The following is a 16601-nucleotide window of genomic DNA, read 5'->3' on the forward strand; positions in this document are numbered from 1 at the left end:
AAACGACACAAGTGGGCATCCGGGTAGCGTAGCATTCTGTTCCGTTGCCTACCAACACGGGGCTCGCTGGTTCAAATCCCCGTGTTACCTCCGGTTTGGTCGGGCGTCCCTACAGACACAATTGGCCGTGTCTGCAGGTGGGCAGCCGGATGTGGGTATGTGTCCTGGTCGCTGCACTAGCGCCTCCTCTGGTCGGTTGGGGCGCCTGTTCGGGGGGGACTGAGAGGAATAGCAGGATCCTCCCACGCGCTACGTCCCCCTGGCGAAACTCCTCACTGTCAGGTGAAAAGAAGCGGCTGGCGACTCCACATGTATCGGAGGAGGCATGTGGTAGTCTGCAGCCCTCCCCGGATCGGCAGAGAGGGTGCAGCAGATATCAGGACGGCTTGGAAGGTTGGGGTAATTGAATGGGTACAATCGACAATTGGGTAGAAAGGGGAGGGGGGTCCAAAAATAAAAAAAGATAGAAATACTCCAACGTTTGCCGATACCAGACTGCATGCCCTCTACATCTTTATTCTCTTCCATTAAAACTTACACACAGACTCTAACACACGAGACTGTTCTGCCTCCCCTCCCTCCCTCCCTGATCCAACTCATGGACTACGTCCAGGGGATTAACGAGCAGGCCTCAGCTACAGGGGGTATTTGTGTTAGAGTGCCACCCTGTGGTGTGTGGGTCAATGGACCTTTGCAAATGTATGTCTCTCTGAATAAAATGTCCTGTGGTTATAGGCCCTGACTGAGATCAGTTTGTGTAGTTATTTGTTTTTATTTGTTTATTCGGAGGAAATGAAGTTGCTGGAACAGCATGCTGTCCAGCGTTGCATGGGATTTTAGCCGTAACACTGAAAACATGGAAAAAACAAAGGTGCAAAAACACTTGAAGGGTTCACGTTGTGAGTGTTATGATAATACATGACAATATAATACATTATACTGTTACATGAATATTTATCCTCCCTCTCTCATTTTCACATTCATCCCTTCCTTGCATTTTGTCCCTCCCCATCTTTCTCTGTGACATATTAAATTCATCACTAAAGTAAATGGACTGCATTTATGCAGCGCTTTTCTAATCTGCCGACCACTCAAGCGCTTCACAGTGTACGCCTCACATTCACCCATTCACACACACATCCATACACTGATGGCGGAGGCTGGCATGCAAGGTAGCAACCTGCTTATCAGGAGCAGTTAGGGGGTTCAGTGTCTTGCTCAGGGACACTTTGATTGAACCACCGACCTTCCAAATTACTAGACAACCCACTCTACCTCCTCAGCCATGCCGCCTCATTTATCTATTTATTTTGCGTTTTTTGCAAAAACTGTTTAATTTATGACAAGTCATGGATAGGCATATTATCTCTGACACTTAAAAAGATAATGTGATTGAAAACATACACTAAGGCAGACATTTCAACTGATATAGTTAAACGCCATTGTTATAGGATTCCAAAAATAAAGCACGGAATATATGTGTATACATTTATCACTGTTTAAGAATTGGCATCATCAATGAATCGTTAATAGATTCTGAGGTTTGCAAAGCCATTCTGTCTTTGCAACTGGGACCTCGGGGTAGACCCAGAACTCGCTGGAGGGACTAAATGTTCAACCTGGCCTGGGAACGCCTTGGGATCCCCCAGGAGGAGCTGGAGGGTGTTGCTGGGGAAAGGGACGTCTCGAGTGCCCTACTTAGCTTGCTGCCACCGCGACCCGACCCTGGAGAAGCTGCTGATGATGAGATGAGATGAGATGAGATGAAACGAGATGAGACGAGACGAGATGAGATTCTGAGGTTTTTCTGCTGTGTGGGTCCAATGTAAGTTGTGAAATCGCTGAGCGGTTTTGAAATAACCCTGCAAGGTTGTCTTCTGGGTTTCACTCCAACTGTGCAGTATTTTGAGTGAACTTCAAACTGTGTTGAACTTCTAGCCATGGATTCCTGGACCCACTTCTCAAGAAGTAGCCATAAATGTGAGGTTCCTGTTGCTCCTTCTTAAAGTTCCTCTAACCCACCTTGCAATGTCTAATTCTCTCTAAAGTTTCCTTCAGTGGCTGTATAGCATTAAAGTAACTCTTAAGCATCTACTTTGCACACACTCCTGATAACCTGTGGATTTCATGGCCACTAACCTGCATCACAGGAGCCTGTGAAACTGAGAGCACACATTCTTAGCCTCTACAAGCTCCCTTAGTTATGTTTATCCACCGGGACACTGATAGCCTTGCCACACCAAAGGACAGCCATGCAGATACTGCGTATTAGATACCATACGTTCTACTACACTTTAATCAAAATAGATCTGAAATTCTCCTAATCGGCCTACAGTAGTGTCACTTTATCAGTCTCATTTTAACTCAACACCAGGAACCTGAAAACACAAAACATGATGTCAATCATACTCTTGAAAAACACGTAAAAACAATTATACACTCTTTATGCCAGGTAATATGTCAAAATTAAACATTTCTGTCTTTCTTTTTTCCCCCTTTTTCTCCCCAATCGTATCTGGCCAATTACCCCACTCTTCCCAGCTGTCCCGGTCACTGCTCCACCCCCTCTGCGATCCGGGGAGGGCTGCAGACTACCACATGCCTCCTCCGATACAAGTGGAGTCACCAGCCGCTTCTTTTCACCTGACAGTGAGGAGTTTCACCAGGTAGATGTAGCGTGTGGGAGGATCACACTATTCCCCCCCCAGTTCCCCCTCCCCCCTGAACAGGTGCCCCAACCGACAAGAGGAGGCGCTAGTGCAGTGAAGAGGACACATACTCACATCCAGCTTCCCACCCGCAGACATGGCCAACTGTGTCTGTAGGGATGCCCGACCAAGCCGGAGGTAACACAGGGATTCGAACCACCGATCCTCGTGTTGGTAGGCAACAGAATAGACTGCTGTGCTACCTGGACGCCCAATATTTCTCTCTTTTAACAAGTCAGAACACTTAGCTCTATATAATCTCCTTATCTTTAGGCTACTGTGGCTCTCTGTCCCTGCCTCAGTCAAAGGCTGCTCATGTCTCCTGCAATGCAGAATGCCACCGTGAGTCCTTGAACTGTTGCCAGAAAAAGTCACATCATTCCCATCTTTCTTACACTGGCTGTCTGTTGGTTTGCAGATACTAGATTTTGATTTTAATGATTACTTTAAAGGCATGTTTGAGTCTGGCACCTGATTCCAGGGCAGATCTTTTACCCCCCCCCCCCCCAATCAGCCAGGGTGCAGCTTGGGCTCCTCAGCCAGGGCCTTCACATTATGAGGTTTAAACTGTCAGACAAAGGGCTTCCGATGTTGCAATTTTACATCGTGCATCTTGATTTGGTCCTGTTTTAAATGGTTTTGCATATCCTTTGTTTTCTCACAGATTTAGTATTTGTTTTACTTCATGTTCCTGTTCCACTATGCTTGAGATTAAGTCATGCTTTCAAATCACTGGATGGATGGATGGATGGACGGACGGACGGACGGACGGACGGACGGACGGACGGACAGACAGACAGACAGACTGACAGACAGACAGACAGACAGACAGATAGAGATAGATAGATAGATAGATAGATAGATAGATAGATAGATAGATAGATAGATAGATAGATAGATAGATAGATAGATAGATAGATAGATAGATAGATAGATAGATAGATAGATGGACGAACGGACAGACAGATAGATAGATAGATAGATAGATAGATAGATAGACAGACAGACAGACAGACAGACAGACAGACAGACAGACAGACAGACAGACAGACAGACAGACAGACAGACAGACAGATAGATAGATAGATAGATAGATAGATAGATAGATAGATAGATAGATAGATAGATAGATAGATAGATAGATAGATAGACCGATAGAGACAGAAAGAGACAGACATATAGACAGATAGATAAACAGACAGATAGATGATAGATAGACAGACGGACGGACGGACGGACGGACGGACGGACAGACAGACAGACAGACAGACAGACAGACAGACAGACAGACAGACAGATAGATAGACAGATAGACAGATAGATAGATAGATAGATAGATAGATAGATAGATAGATAGATAGATAGATAGATAGATAATGAGAGAAATTGGTTCCCAATTCAGCAAAACACAATTTCCTTGATCACAAAAAGGGAAAGTGACCTAAAATATTATTTGCATGAGCTTTTTGCTGAAACGTTAAAAAATAATAAAAGATCTTTCATAACGCAGAGATGGCTTCAGTATCAAAACTGGAGGAGCGGCTAAATTCAGCAGAACCCTTAGATTTTATAACTATTTCAGCGTTAGATTGTGATAGAAATCCACTCTAGGATCTTTAACTCTTTTTATTTTCTAATGGGACCTTTCAAGCTGTCACATAATGCCAGAAATCTATTTGCCTTTTCGTTGGATTTGAGCTTTCGGCATTAATATTGGTAAGATAGAGGATATTTTTCATTGCCTAAAATAGGACAGAAAATAAGACAACAGTTCAAAAGTCTTGAATGAACTCTATTTTGTTTTGCTGGTCACAGGTTTATAACGGAGCAAGGGTGCTTACCATTTATCATATAGCCACAATAATCCAGCCATCCATTATCCAAGCCGCTCGGAAACCCACGCAGACACGGGAATAACATGCAATCTCCACACAGAGGATGACCTGGGATGACCCACAAGGTTGGACAACCCCGGGGGTTCAAACCCGGGACCTTCTTGCTGTGAGGCGACTGCGTTAACCACTGCGCCACCGTGTTGCCCACCCACAATAATAAAAAGGAAAAAACATACAATTTGAGGCAGGCAAAGTTGTTTTGATTTAAGTGAGCCAAGTCTTTATCACAATAAGGTTGAATTATTAAATTAAATAACATCAGATAAAAAAATATTTTCATCACAAGGAAATAAGTATTTATCTGTATTATTTAAACTCAACAGATCCTGGTGCTGAAGGTAAGAGCATTACCAACTAGTGAGGAAAATAAATTAGATGACTAATGTTGGCACCAGAGACAAACAATGAAATATGCTGTTATGGGTCTATGGTAGGAACGGATTGTGTCCATGGAAAATGAATCACAAATCCCATTTTAGCTTACTGAAGAGAGTTCATGAAAAGGTGAGGTTGGAGAGGAAGACAGGTGTCCTCCCATACCAAGTTGTCATGCTGATCATATTCTCTGACAGCAGCAGGGCTACTGTCCCATTTGAGTGAAGGTCTTACTTCTTCGGAGAGGAAGACCTTATAGAGACTAAGTTTTTTTTTTTTTTTCTAGGAAGGAGTCATCAATTAAAGCACATTTCATCCTTATCCAGGTTCGGAGAAAGGACGTATGTGAAGCCTGAGAGAATGATTTCCAGTGCCCCATTATAAACTGTTAAGTGGTCCTTATTTGCCTTTAAATTCCCAGGTTGCTGCAATCTGTTGTTTTCAGCTCATATGAAATATCTGGCTGCATACAACTAAGTTACATCTCAGCCTGCTGCTTCACTCACCATCTCCTTCAATACGTCTAGGTTATTAAATTCTTAGCCATGAGTGAGATGGTCTGGACCTGGTGAGTCTAAGAGCAGTCCACAGCAATATCCCAGAACAAGAACCAGTTACCATCACAGTGGCCGACACCCAACGACGAGTCTCAAACATGAAGAGTTGGCCTGCACCAGACCCTGACATGATTCACGCCTACTGGTTGAAGAAGCTAACGGCACTCCATGAACACCTGGTGACACAGATGAACCAGATGTTAACATCAGGGTCTCACCCTGACTGGCTAACACAGGGGAGAACAATACTGATTACGAAAGACCCCCACAAGGGTGCAACACCTTCCAGCTACTGGCCGATACCCTGCCTCTCCACAACATGGAAGATCCTGTCAGGCATCATAGCAGCTAAGCGGAATGGGCACATGAGTCACTACATGAGTGAAACTCAGACAGGAATTGAGAACAACGCCAAAGGGTCAAAGCATCAGTTCCTGGTTGATAGAGCAGTCATACACTCTGGCATGGTCACAGACAAGTCTCTGTGTGATAACGGTCTCCTCTGCTACGGTGCATGTTTCCACCTCATTGCTGACTGAAAACCATCATTCAACTTCTGCTTGCCCAAGGGACAAGAGCAGCAACGTCTTGCAAAAAAATCCCAGAGCTCAGGGTAAGAAGTGTTGATGTGCTGATGTAAAACCACATCAGCACTGGAACCTTGGTCTTGTGGACTAAAGGACATGAAGCTTACAGTTTTAGCCTCACTGAACAAGAAGTTCTCAAACTGCTGTGAAATCATATCACCTGCAATTAGATGCAGAAAAAAGTAAACATTCACACAATATAATCGGAAAATAACAGATTAAATATGTATGTTTAAGTCAGAGCAAAACTAAAACAAATATTTTAATTATTAAAAAGTCAGTCAACAATTTTGTTTTAGCAGATGTTCACCAAATTGCAAGTGTCATTTTCAAGTCATCTATGCCACCCAACAAATTGCCATCCAACAAATGCAAAAACATAGTGTTCTCCCTGCCTCTCAAGCTGTGCCTGAACTGTGTCATCTTTCTAATTCAACGTCAGTCAAATGTTAGCGCTCAGTGTGTAGCCAATCAAATCACTCCAACATGAATATGCTGACCAAGTGACCACTTCCTGTCAAACTAAGGGACTTGGCGTAGGAGAGGCGAAGCCAATTCTTAAAGCGAATGTTAAAATCAACGTTTTGTTTACAAATACCCACGTTCTAGATAAGAATAATAACAGAAAAATACAATTCAATCAACAATAATTGTCTATTTCACGCTATTCTTGTTCCTATAATTTATTAGCAGGTATTCCACCTGTTAACTGACTATCCTGCACAAACTTCTGGATGAGACACTTCATTTTCTGCAGGCACTCTTCTGGCTCAAGATACAGTTTGTTTGGGTCTAAACACATTATTTTTCTTACTATGAGGTATTTCAGTGCGCACTTATCCAGAGCCTTGACAGGGCAAACTAACAGACACCAAGATCACTTACACTGCTTTTTGCCCTTGACAGTACATGACAAAAACAAGTTTGTAAAATCTCCAGAATAACTACACATACTCAGCAGTTGTTCAAAGAAGATTGAATCAGTTCAGCTGGATACAGCATTTACTGACAGATACTCAACATCATAACTCATCTAAGTGACCTCTTCAGTCTAAACTGACTGCAGGTATCCCCACCTTTATAAACAATACAGTGGCATAACGACCCAAACCAACGACCTGTTTCATATGCAAATAAGGGCGTGACCATTAACTACAGTTTCAATGGCCATGTGCACTATTCACAGAGGATTTGGGAACGTTTGCAATCACAGCATTGTAAGATGGCGACAGATGTAGTCTTAGCCCCCCCTTGGATCAGGGATGGCTCTATGTTAAGAGGGAACGACCATTCCTCGTATGAAGATTGTTTGGCAATAAATATCATTCTTATTCTAAGCTAATAAAATGGGTTCCAGGCCTCACATAATTGTAGTAGAGAGCACGGAAATTAATAAAAGAGCAGTTTCAACAAACTTGCAGCTTTGCCTAAGTAGTCAAGGGTTTGTCTAAATTTGATAAGTTGTTACTGCATAGCTCACATGGCTTACCCTGAAGTGTTCCACATCTGCTGTCGGATGGCCCATGAATTGTGATGGGAAGAAACGGGTTTGAACGTGGGTGCCAGTCTCATCAGTTGTCCAGTGTCTTACATGCAGGTCTAGTTGTTTATTCTTAGTGGTCCTGTCCATGCTCTTGTCAACCATAATGATAAACGAATCTTCATTCACTCCTGAGATGAGCTCCTTCTTTACATAAGGAGCGAGTCCAAACCGTACAAGGTAAGCTGTCTTGTCCCTTCCACAGGAGAAGGTTTTTGCACTTTTGGAACATTTCTCTGAAGACTGTGTGGATGTCATCATTTGAAGTGTACGAGTGGTGTCGACTTATTGTATGCAAAACCCACAGCACTACTGCCTTCAATGTGGCTGTCGGAAGAAAAGTGCTGAATGCTGTCTGATGACTGGTAGCGGGCCCTGGAGGTCTTGCCAGAGAGGATATAGTCGCAGTAGACAAATCATCTCTAGTACGTACAGCCAAACTAGCAGTAGCAGTAAGCGGGCACAGTACTTTTCCGAGTGCTAGCATAGCGCTTGTGCTTTTCAGAGTTCATGTGAGAATCCAGTGCTTTACAACCCACTGTCCCAAGCTCGAATGTGACAAAGTTCACATGGCGCCTCATATATGAATCGTTTCAGCCAGCCACGATATTTGCTGTCCTCCAACCAATTCTCGATGAATTTGCATTTACCCATTAACTGCTCGCCTTGCAGTGTTGTGTTTTTTTTTGTTTTGTTTCTTTTTTCCCTGCCGCAGCCCTCAAATCGGAAGCGGATCACATCCACACAAGGCATAAGACCACCCGTCGAAGCAAAGTGTACACTACCTATTTAACGTACAAACAAATAGGTATTGGATGCTGTGGAAATGGCCATTGTGGTACATAAAATACCAGTAAAATAAAACATAAAAACGAGGCAAAAACTTAACACGCTCATTCATTCTGTCCCAGATCAAACGTAATGCCTCCCCTCCTACAATTCCACACATTTTGAGACATTTTTAGACCTTAAATATCAGAAACTAAATTTAAGACATATTAAGACTTTTTAAGGATTTGTGGGGACCCTTGCGTGTGACCTGTTTGTGAAAAGGTGCAGACTGTATGCTCCCCCCACCACTAAAAATAATAATCGAATGGAGTTTCTTGGCCTTGTTGGCTATCACCGTAGCTTTTGTAAGAATTGTTCCACTGACTTTTTTAAAAGCACGGTGAAATTTGTGTGGTCCCCAAATGTCAAAGTACATTTGAGAATGTTAAGATCTTGTTGGACTCGGCTCCTGATCTGGCTGCACCACGGCTGCCACGTGGAAGCACCTGCGTCCAGCGCTCCCAGGCTTTAAAACAGACTGTTCTCCAGCTGATGGGAGATGAGCTGTTCACGGCTTATTTGTATTTACTGGACACCGTGTTAACCAATAAATTGAGTTGTTCCTCCCTCATTTGTCGCCTGCCTCCCCTCCTTTGTCACAGCTTGCCGAGCCGGGCTATGACAATAAATAAATGGTATTGCCTTTTTTATGCAGGTTAATTTTCATAAACATCACTGTCTACAACGTCTGCACAATTCTTAATGCACAAGGCCACTTTTCATCCTGAAAAATTAAACACATGCTCTGCAATGCTGGTAATTAATTCTATCAATTTTATCATATTAAGTATAACTCAAGTTAGTTGCCTTGTGATAGATAGATCCAACCTCTTTTTATTACACCACATGACACTAATTATATCACCTCTACAGCTGGAAATGCCACATTTACTATCATGCCAACGTGTACTGTAAGTGAACAACATATTGTAAAACAGCATGTTATGTTATTTCTCTTGGAAGTTTACTATCTGACTATTATGTCATAATGCCCATATAAAAAACTATGGGAGTTCCTGTTGCACTGATACCATGAGTCAGTTGATGCTATGTTACGATTTAAGTTGTTGATGTGTCTGTACCAATACCACCAACATAAATTCTGCAACGTTTATTTGTACAGAGCAATGACGCTGTTCAATTGTTAAAAATGTAAAGCTTTCCAAGCAAATCATGGTTTTACCAGGGGGCTGCACCGACTTTCTTTACTTAAATCACACATGAGGCCTGTAACTAGATTTTTGAAAAGTAAAATGGTTGTGTTCAGTTGTTTGTAGATTGAGCTTAAATGAAAACAGGATCTGAATTGCTGTGCTTGGAAATAGCTTCTAGTCAGAAAGCATGGGTTAATATGCCAGCCACCTGGAAGCACTCTTACACTCCGGGGTTTTTTACACGGTCTTTAAATTATTGGAAAATGGAAAGCAAAATGAAATGAAAGCCAAAAAGTGTAAATAGAAAAATAATTTCTTATCTAGTCATATTGGTTAGCCTACCCCCCCTCCCAAAAAAAAAAGTTAAGAAATTATGGTTGCAATTTCAACATGTGAAATCTGTCATTAAGAGGCTTTCTGCAACACTTCCTAAAGAGCCAAGAAAAGATATAGGGGGGCAAAAAGTATAAACAGTGACCTAAACATTGAGCTAACTTTAAATGCTACCTGAGATGTAGTAAACCGTCTTACTGTAAATGTCTCTACAAAGCAGACCCCCCTCCGCCTTTTTTTCTTTAATTTCTCCCCCTTTCCTGCCCAATTGTATCCAGTGAATTACCAGCGGGGGAAAAACCCGGTCCAGAAAGTAAAAACTCTAACCGTGTCTTTACTCTATCCATGTATTAAATCAGCTGAATCGAGAAACTAGTCAGTGCAATCTGATGGTTCAGTACATGGGTGGAGTAAAAACACAGTTAGGGTCTTTTCTGTGAATTACCCGTCCTGGTCACTGCTCCACCCCCTCTGCCGATCCGGGAAGGGCTGCAGACTACCACATGCCTCCTCTCATGTATATGGGGCCGCCAGCCGCTTCTTTTCACCTGACAGTGAGGAGTTTCACCAGGGGGACGTAGCGCGTGGGAGGATCACGCTATTCCCCCAGTTCCCACTCCCCCCTCCCCCCCAACAGGCGCCCCGACTGACCAGAGGAGGTGCTAGTGCAGCGACCAGGACACACACTCACCCGCAGACACAGCCAATTGTTTCTACGGGGACACCCGGCTAAGCCGGAGGTAACACGGGGATTCGAACTGGCGATCCCCGTGTTGGTAGGCAACAGAACAGACTGCTATGCTACCTGGACAGCTGCCTTTAAGGCTACTTATACTGACAGCCATAGTTAAACCAGCAAAAAACAAGCAGCACGGTTTTTGACAAGTAGTTTTAAACTCAAGGAGATACACCATAAAAACAAGATGCCAACACTGATTCACTTCCAACTAATCGTGGTCAGGCTTACCTCCTGCTGCTAGGAGTAACAGGGACCCTCCATCCCTTGATCTGGCTTAACTCTGGGTCGGCCACATCGATGAGCAGGGGCAGGCGGGGCATCCACACACTCATCTCCAGCTGGGCACTCAGGAAACTGTAGGTGAAGTTGAGCAATACCCTGCTTCGGCCCCTCGTCTCCTTCCCATTCACATACACATAGTCACAGCGCTCCGACACCTGCAACAGCGAGACAGGAAATGGAAAATGTGAGGAAGTTCACCAGTACTGTACTGACTTACCGGTCCCAATTTTACAGTTTTCCTCACCACCAATATGTATGGCAGATGTCCAGGATTTAACATGTGCATGGCAAATCATCCAATTATCCACTCATGGAATAATTGAATTTGATAATAAGTTTGCATGTTCTCCCTGTCTCCATTGCCTGTCCACAGTTTCTTATAAGAGGCTTCAAGTAATTTTGAATAAAGTGTGGAGACTAAACTTTTAGAGGTCCCTCTGGAACTGATGAGTCTATGGAAGGGATGTTGTATTAAGGGTCGAGTCCATGGCTCTCCATGAGCCTTGAGGGATGCTCTAAGCTGCAAGTAAAAGATGAATAAAGTGCCCAGCAGCTGTCTTTAAGGTCCTGAAATGACCTGAGACCATCATTGTTGTAAATGTCACCCAATATAGGGATGCCTCTCCTTTGCCATTGTGAAAAGTTTAACAGCTGCTTGTTATTAAAAATTGGAGAATTGAGATGCCACAAACACTGAATTGAACACAATCTCTGTGCTGAATGAGGGCCGAACTAAAGCTGAAACTGTTTGATTGAAATATTTATATAAATGATGTCTACTAATCTCCAGAGAGAAATCTTGCTTTCCTTTAGTGCACGTGAAGAAAAAATTAGAATGGGGATCAAACCAGTTAGTTAGAGGCCTCAATGTGCAGGACCAGAAATACAACTTAAAGTTCGGTATGGCCAGTCTGCCATCCAATCCCTTGCACTGAGCTGTGGACATTTTAAGATGCAGTTGCTTTCTATTCCAAATGAATTAGGAAACTGCCAAGCTAAAGTTCTGCCAATGGCTAGCTGGGGGTAACAAGGGAAGCATGGAGCTGGTGAAATTGACCCGGGGCAATATATTCATCTTGATTATGGCAGTGTGGGCTTGTAAAGAGTTAGGCAGGCTTGACCACCTGCCAAGGTCTTCGAGAACAGTGTTCAGTGTTTCAGTGTAATTATACTTGATAGTATTATTGAAAAAGGAGATATGTCAATACCCAGGTACTTAGCATGGTTGACTATGGAAACTTCTGCAGGGAGAGAAGTTGATCTACTTAAGTCGTAAAGCGGATTTGGACCAATTTATTTTAAAACCTGACAAGGCTCCAAATTCCTCAAGTAATATCAAAAGATGGGGTAGATATTTAGCAGGGTCCTCCATGAAGACCAAAAACATCACATCAGTCATGTACAGGGCTACATGATGTTGTGCATTACCAATAGAGATGGGGCTGATATTAGTTGACTAATGTATGAATTTTGGTCATGCCAACTTTTGAAAGACATGTGCTAGCCAAACTAAATGCTATCACAACTACTTAGTTGCCCCCTGTAGTCAAGCCAAGCCAAGTCAAGTCAAGTCAATTTTATTTGTATAGCCCAATATCACAAATTACAAATTTGCCTCGGTGGGCTTTACAGCAACATAACACCCTGTCCTTAGACCCTCTCATCAGATAAGGAACAACTCCCTAAGAAAATCCCTTTAACAGGGAGAAAAAATAGGAAGAAACCTCAGGGAGGTAGTCCTCCTATAGAGTCAACAGGTCCACTGAGGATGTTGTATTTGATTTTATGACTTATGCCAGGATACTCTTTCAATACTGTATTCAACACCATCCTACCAGACCCACAACAGGCAAAGATTGCCAAGTTACTGTGTTGTCCCTTATTAGTCTTTTGATCACCGGATATATAAATTCTCATCTTTATGATACTGATGATTCCTATATGATTATCATAAGTGCAACATTCCCAGGTATGGAACACATAGAGACCGACTATCGCCATGTAACGTTGTAAATTTACTAGACAATATATCTTGCCTATACACTGATCAGCCAAAACATTAAATCCACCTGCCTAATATTGTGTAGGTCAGGTCAGGTGGGGCATCCATGGATTGGACTTGTTTTTCAACATATCTCACAGATGCTCGATTGGATTGAGATCTAGGGAATTTGGAGGCCAGGTGAACACCTTGAACTCTTTGTCAAGTTCCTCAAACAATTCTTGAACAATGTTTAAGTGTGTCAGGGCACATTATCCAGCTGAAAGAGGCCACTGCCACCAGGGAATACCATTACCGTGAAGAGGTGTATTTGGTCTGCAATGATGTATAGGTAGGTGGTACATGTCAAAGTCAAATCCACATGAATGCCAGGACCCGAAGTTTCCCGGCAGAACATTGGCCAGAACATTAAACTACCTCTGCTGGTTTGCCTTCTTCTGATAGTGCATCCTGGTGCCATCTCTTCCCCAGGTAAACAACGCACACGCACCCGGCCGTCCACATGATGTAAAAGAAAACGTGTTTCATTGATCCATGGCTCCAGTTCTGACACTCATGTGTCCACTGTAGTAGGTGCTTTTGGCAGTGGACAGGGGTCAGGATGGGTACTCTGACTGGTCTGTGTCCACAGTGCATCACAGCTGTGATGCACTGTGTGTTCTGGCACCCGTCTATCATAGCCAGCATTAATTTTTTCAGCATTTTAGCTACAGTAGCTCTTCTGTGTGTTCGGACCAGATGGGCTAGCCTTCGCTCCCCACAAACATCAGTGAGCCCTTGGGCGCCCATGACCCTGTCACTGGTTCACCCGCCTACCTTGCTTGGACCACTTTTGGTAGGTACTGACCACTGCCTACCGGGAACACCCCACATGACCTGGCGTTTTGGAGATGCTCTGACCCAGTCGTCTAGCCATCACAATTTGGCTCTCGTCAAAGTCATTCAGGTCCTTACGCTTGCCCATTTTCCCGCTTCCAAAACATCAACTTCAAGAACTCACTGTTCACTTGTGCCTAATACATCCCACCCCTTGACAGGTGCCATTGTGACGATATAATAAATGTTATTCACTTAGGTGTCAGTGGTTTTAATGTTTTGGCTGGTCGGTGTACTTACACATATTAACTGAGTGGTCACAGTTTTGTTTAAAGTGGTAATGCAGAGGGCCAGACCTACAAACATTTTGCTCAAACTTTGCTCCTCTTTTGGCATTAAAAATCGACTGTCAGGAAATCCATAAACATATTAATAATTTATTTGGAGTCAACATTCCTTTTAGATGTGATACTGTGTACATGGGTGACACCTCATTTGAAGGGTGGAATACAAGCGATAAGAAACTGTTGCCAATACTTCCGGCAGCACGCAAAAAGGCTGTCACGAGGAAGTGGCTAAAACCACAGCCACCCACCACTGAAGAATGGATAGCAATGAAATATACATTACGGAAAGGTTATCATTATCCCTCAAAGTCCAAGAAGACAATTTTTATCGGGTCTAAAATTTTATCAGGTCTGGACCAAGTAGACGGAGTACATTAAACCTATAAGGTCAGATTTTAGCTAATTTGCTAGAATAAATGAGTGAGAGGGTAATGTAACTTATATTATTTTATTACATCTAACAGCTTGCTCTTTATTCTTTCTTTTCCCCCTTCAACCTCTTGTAATATCTAAGGTGAAAGTTTTCCATGTTCAAATGTAAATAATTAAACTTAATGTTGTAAAAGAAAACCTGTGGAAGAGCCAGGCAGTGAAATTATTATCAAACACGCTGCAACACTTTTTGCTTTGAATATACATGATTTTATTAGTCTCGTTGCAGTGATGCTGTGAATTCAATGCTTTTCCAAAAAAAACATCTATTGTCCTGATTTACTATAAGGAAGCAACGGGCATTTTGCATGAAGGATAGGAGGGGATGGGTGGGCCAACGTTTTTGCACCTTAGCTTCATTGCGTATATATTTATAGGAGTTACCCGTTTTAAGGCGCACAATATTGGGAGGAGAGAATGTAAATAAACCCCATATGTGATTCATCAAGGCCGATAGTAATTAAGGTGGTACTCTGCAGCACTGTGACCATTGTGACTCAGAGGAGACACGGCTTGATATAGAGTGTGTCAGACTGGAGGGAGTCTCTATCTGCATGTGTAACTTCATTCACAACGTCAGAAGAAAACATTGTGCAAATGTGTCACCTGGCATGTCCCATTATTCTCAATTTGCCGCATGAAATCAAATATGTGGGAACCACAAGCCAAAAGGAAACATGCAAGCCAAGCAATAACGAAACTCTTCACCACACTCAATTTATTTGCCTCCAGAGGCGTTATCTCAAGTATTGCGTAATTTTCAATTTTTCAAACTATAAAACAAAACCTAAACATATGGGGAAAAAATGAGCCCCAAATCCAGTTTCCTCCTTTAAGTGAGAAGCATGTAATTGGGGTTTTGAAATGTTGGATACAATGTTCTAATTTCCTTTCATCAATTTGAAGTTAGATAAGTGAACTGATAAATGCACTAATGAAGAGTGCAAAGTCATATAGAGTTCACCATGGGTACATTTAATGCAACAGGGTTTTTATGATAGAGCAGCAGAGTATCCAAATCTACTACTACTACTACTACTACTTTCGGCTGCTCCAGTTAAGGGTCGCCACAGCGGATCATCCGTTTCCATCTCGTCCTGTCCTCCGCATCTTCCTCTGTCACACCAGTCACCTGCATGTCCTCTCTTACCACATCCATAAACTTCCTCTTCGCCTTCCTCGTTTGCTCTTCCCCGGCAGCTCCATATTCAGCATCCTTCTCCCAATATACTCAGCATCTCTCCTCCACACATGTCCAAGCCATCACAATCTTGCCTCTCTTGCTTTGTCTCCAAACCGTCCAACCTGAGCTGTCCCTCTAATATACTCGTTCCTAATCCTGTCCTTCTTCGTCACTCCCAGTGAAAGTCTTAGCATCTTCAACTCTGCCACCTCCAGCTCCGCCTCCTGTCTTTTCATCAGTGCCACTGCCTCCAAACCATATAACATAGCTGGTCTCACAACCATCTTGTTAACCTTCCATTTAACTCTTGCTGGTACCCTTCAGTTGCAAATCACCCCTGACACTCTTCTCCACCCACTCCACCCTGCCTGCACTCTCTTCTTCACCTCTCTTCTGCACTCCCCGTTACTTTGGACAGTTGACCCAAAGTATTTAATCTCATCCACCTTCGTCACTTCTACTCATTGCATCCTCGCCATCCCACTTTCCTCCCTCTCATTCACACATAGGTATTCCATCTTGCTCCTACTAACAGAGTATCCGAATCTACTTGGAGTAATCGAAGTGACGCATGTGCAAAATGTGTTTGAATGGTGCTGGTCACATTTAGATGAACAAGACTGTGCCTATGTTAATTATCCTGTCCAGTTTTAGCGGATACCTTGCTAAAGTGGCCTCCCCCCATTGGTGCCAATAGTCAGCAGACTTGTGCTAATTTGCATTTCTCTCAGTAGATCTGCCCATTGAAGTCAAATGTATGGTATGCATGAACTTCATAAATAAAAAAGCTGACCCTGTTTCTAGGAACATCAGAGTTCTG

At 43.0% G+C, this 16601-nt stretch overlaps 1 protein-coding gene across 1 annotated transcript in view; it reads right to left on the reverse strand.

Annotated features, from left to right (window-relative positions):
* The window catches only part of si:dkey-112m2.1 (transmembrane protein 132C), a 231583-nt gene that overhangs the window by 25847 nt on the left and 189135 nt on the right, over positions 1–16601 (reverse strand). Inside the window, exon 6 of the mRNA XM_056291212.1 lies at positions 10948–11156. Coding sequence (XP_056147187.1) covers positions 10948–11156 — 209 coding nt within the window. The remainder of the gene's footprint in view (positions 1–10947; positions 11157–16601) is intronic.

Source organism: Lampris incognitus, chromosome 12 (genome assembly GCF_029633865.1).
Source record: "Lampris incognitus isolate fLamInc1 chromosome 12, fLamInc1.hap2, whole genome shotgun sequence".
Lineage (NCBI taxonomy): Eukaryota > Metazoa > Chordata > Actinopteri > Lampriformes > Lampridae > Lampris > Lampris incognitus.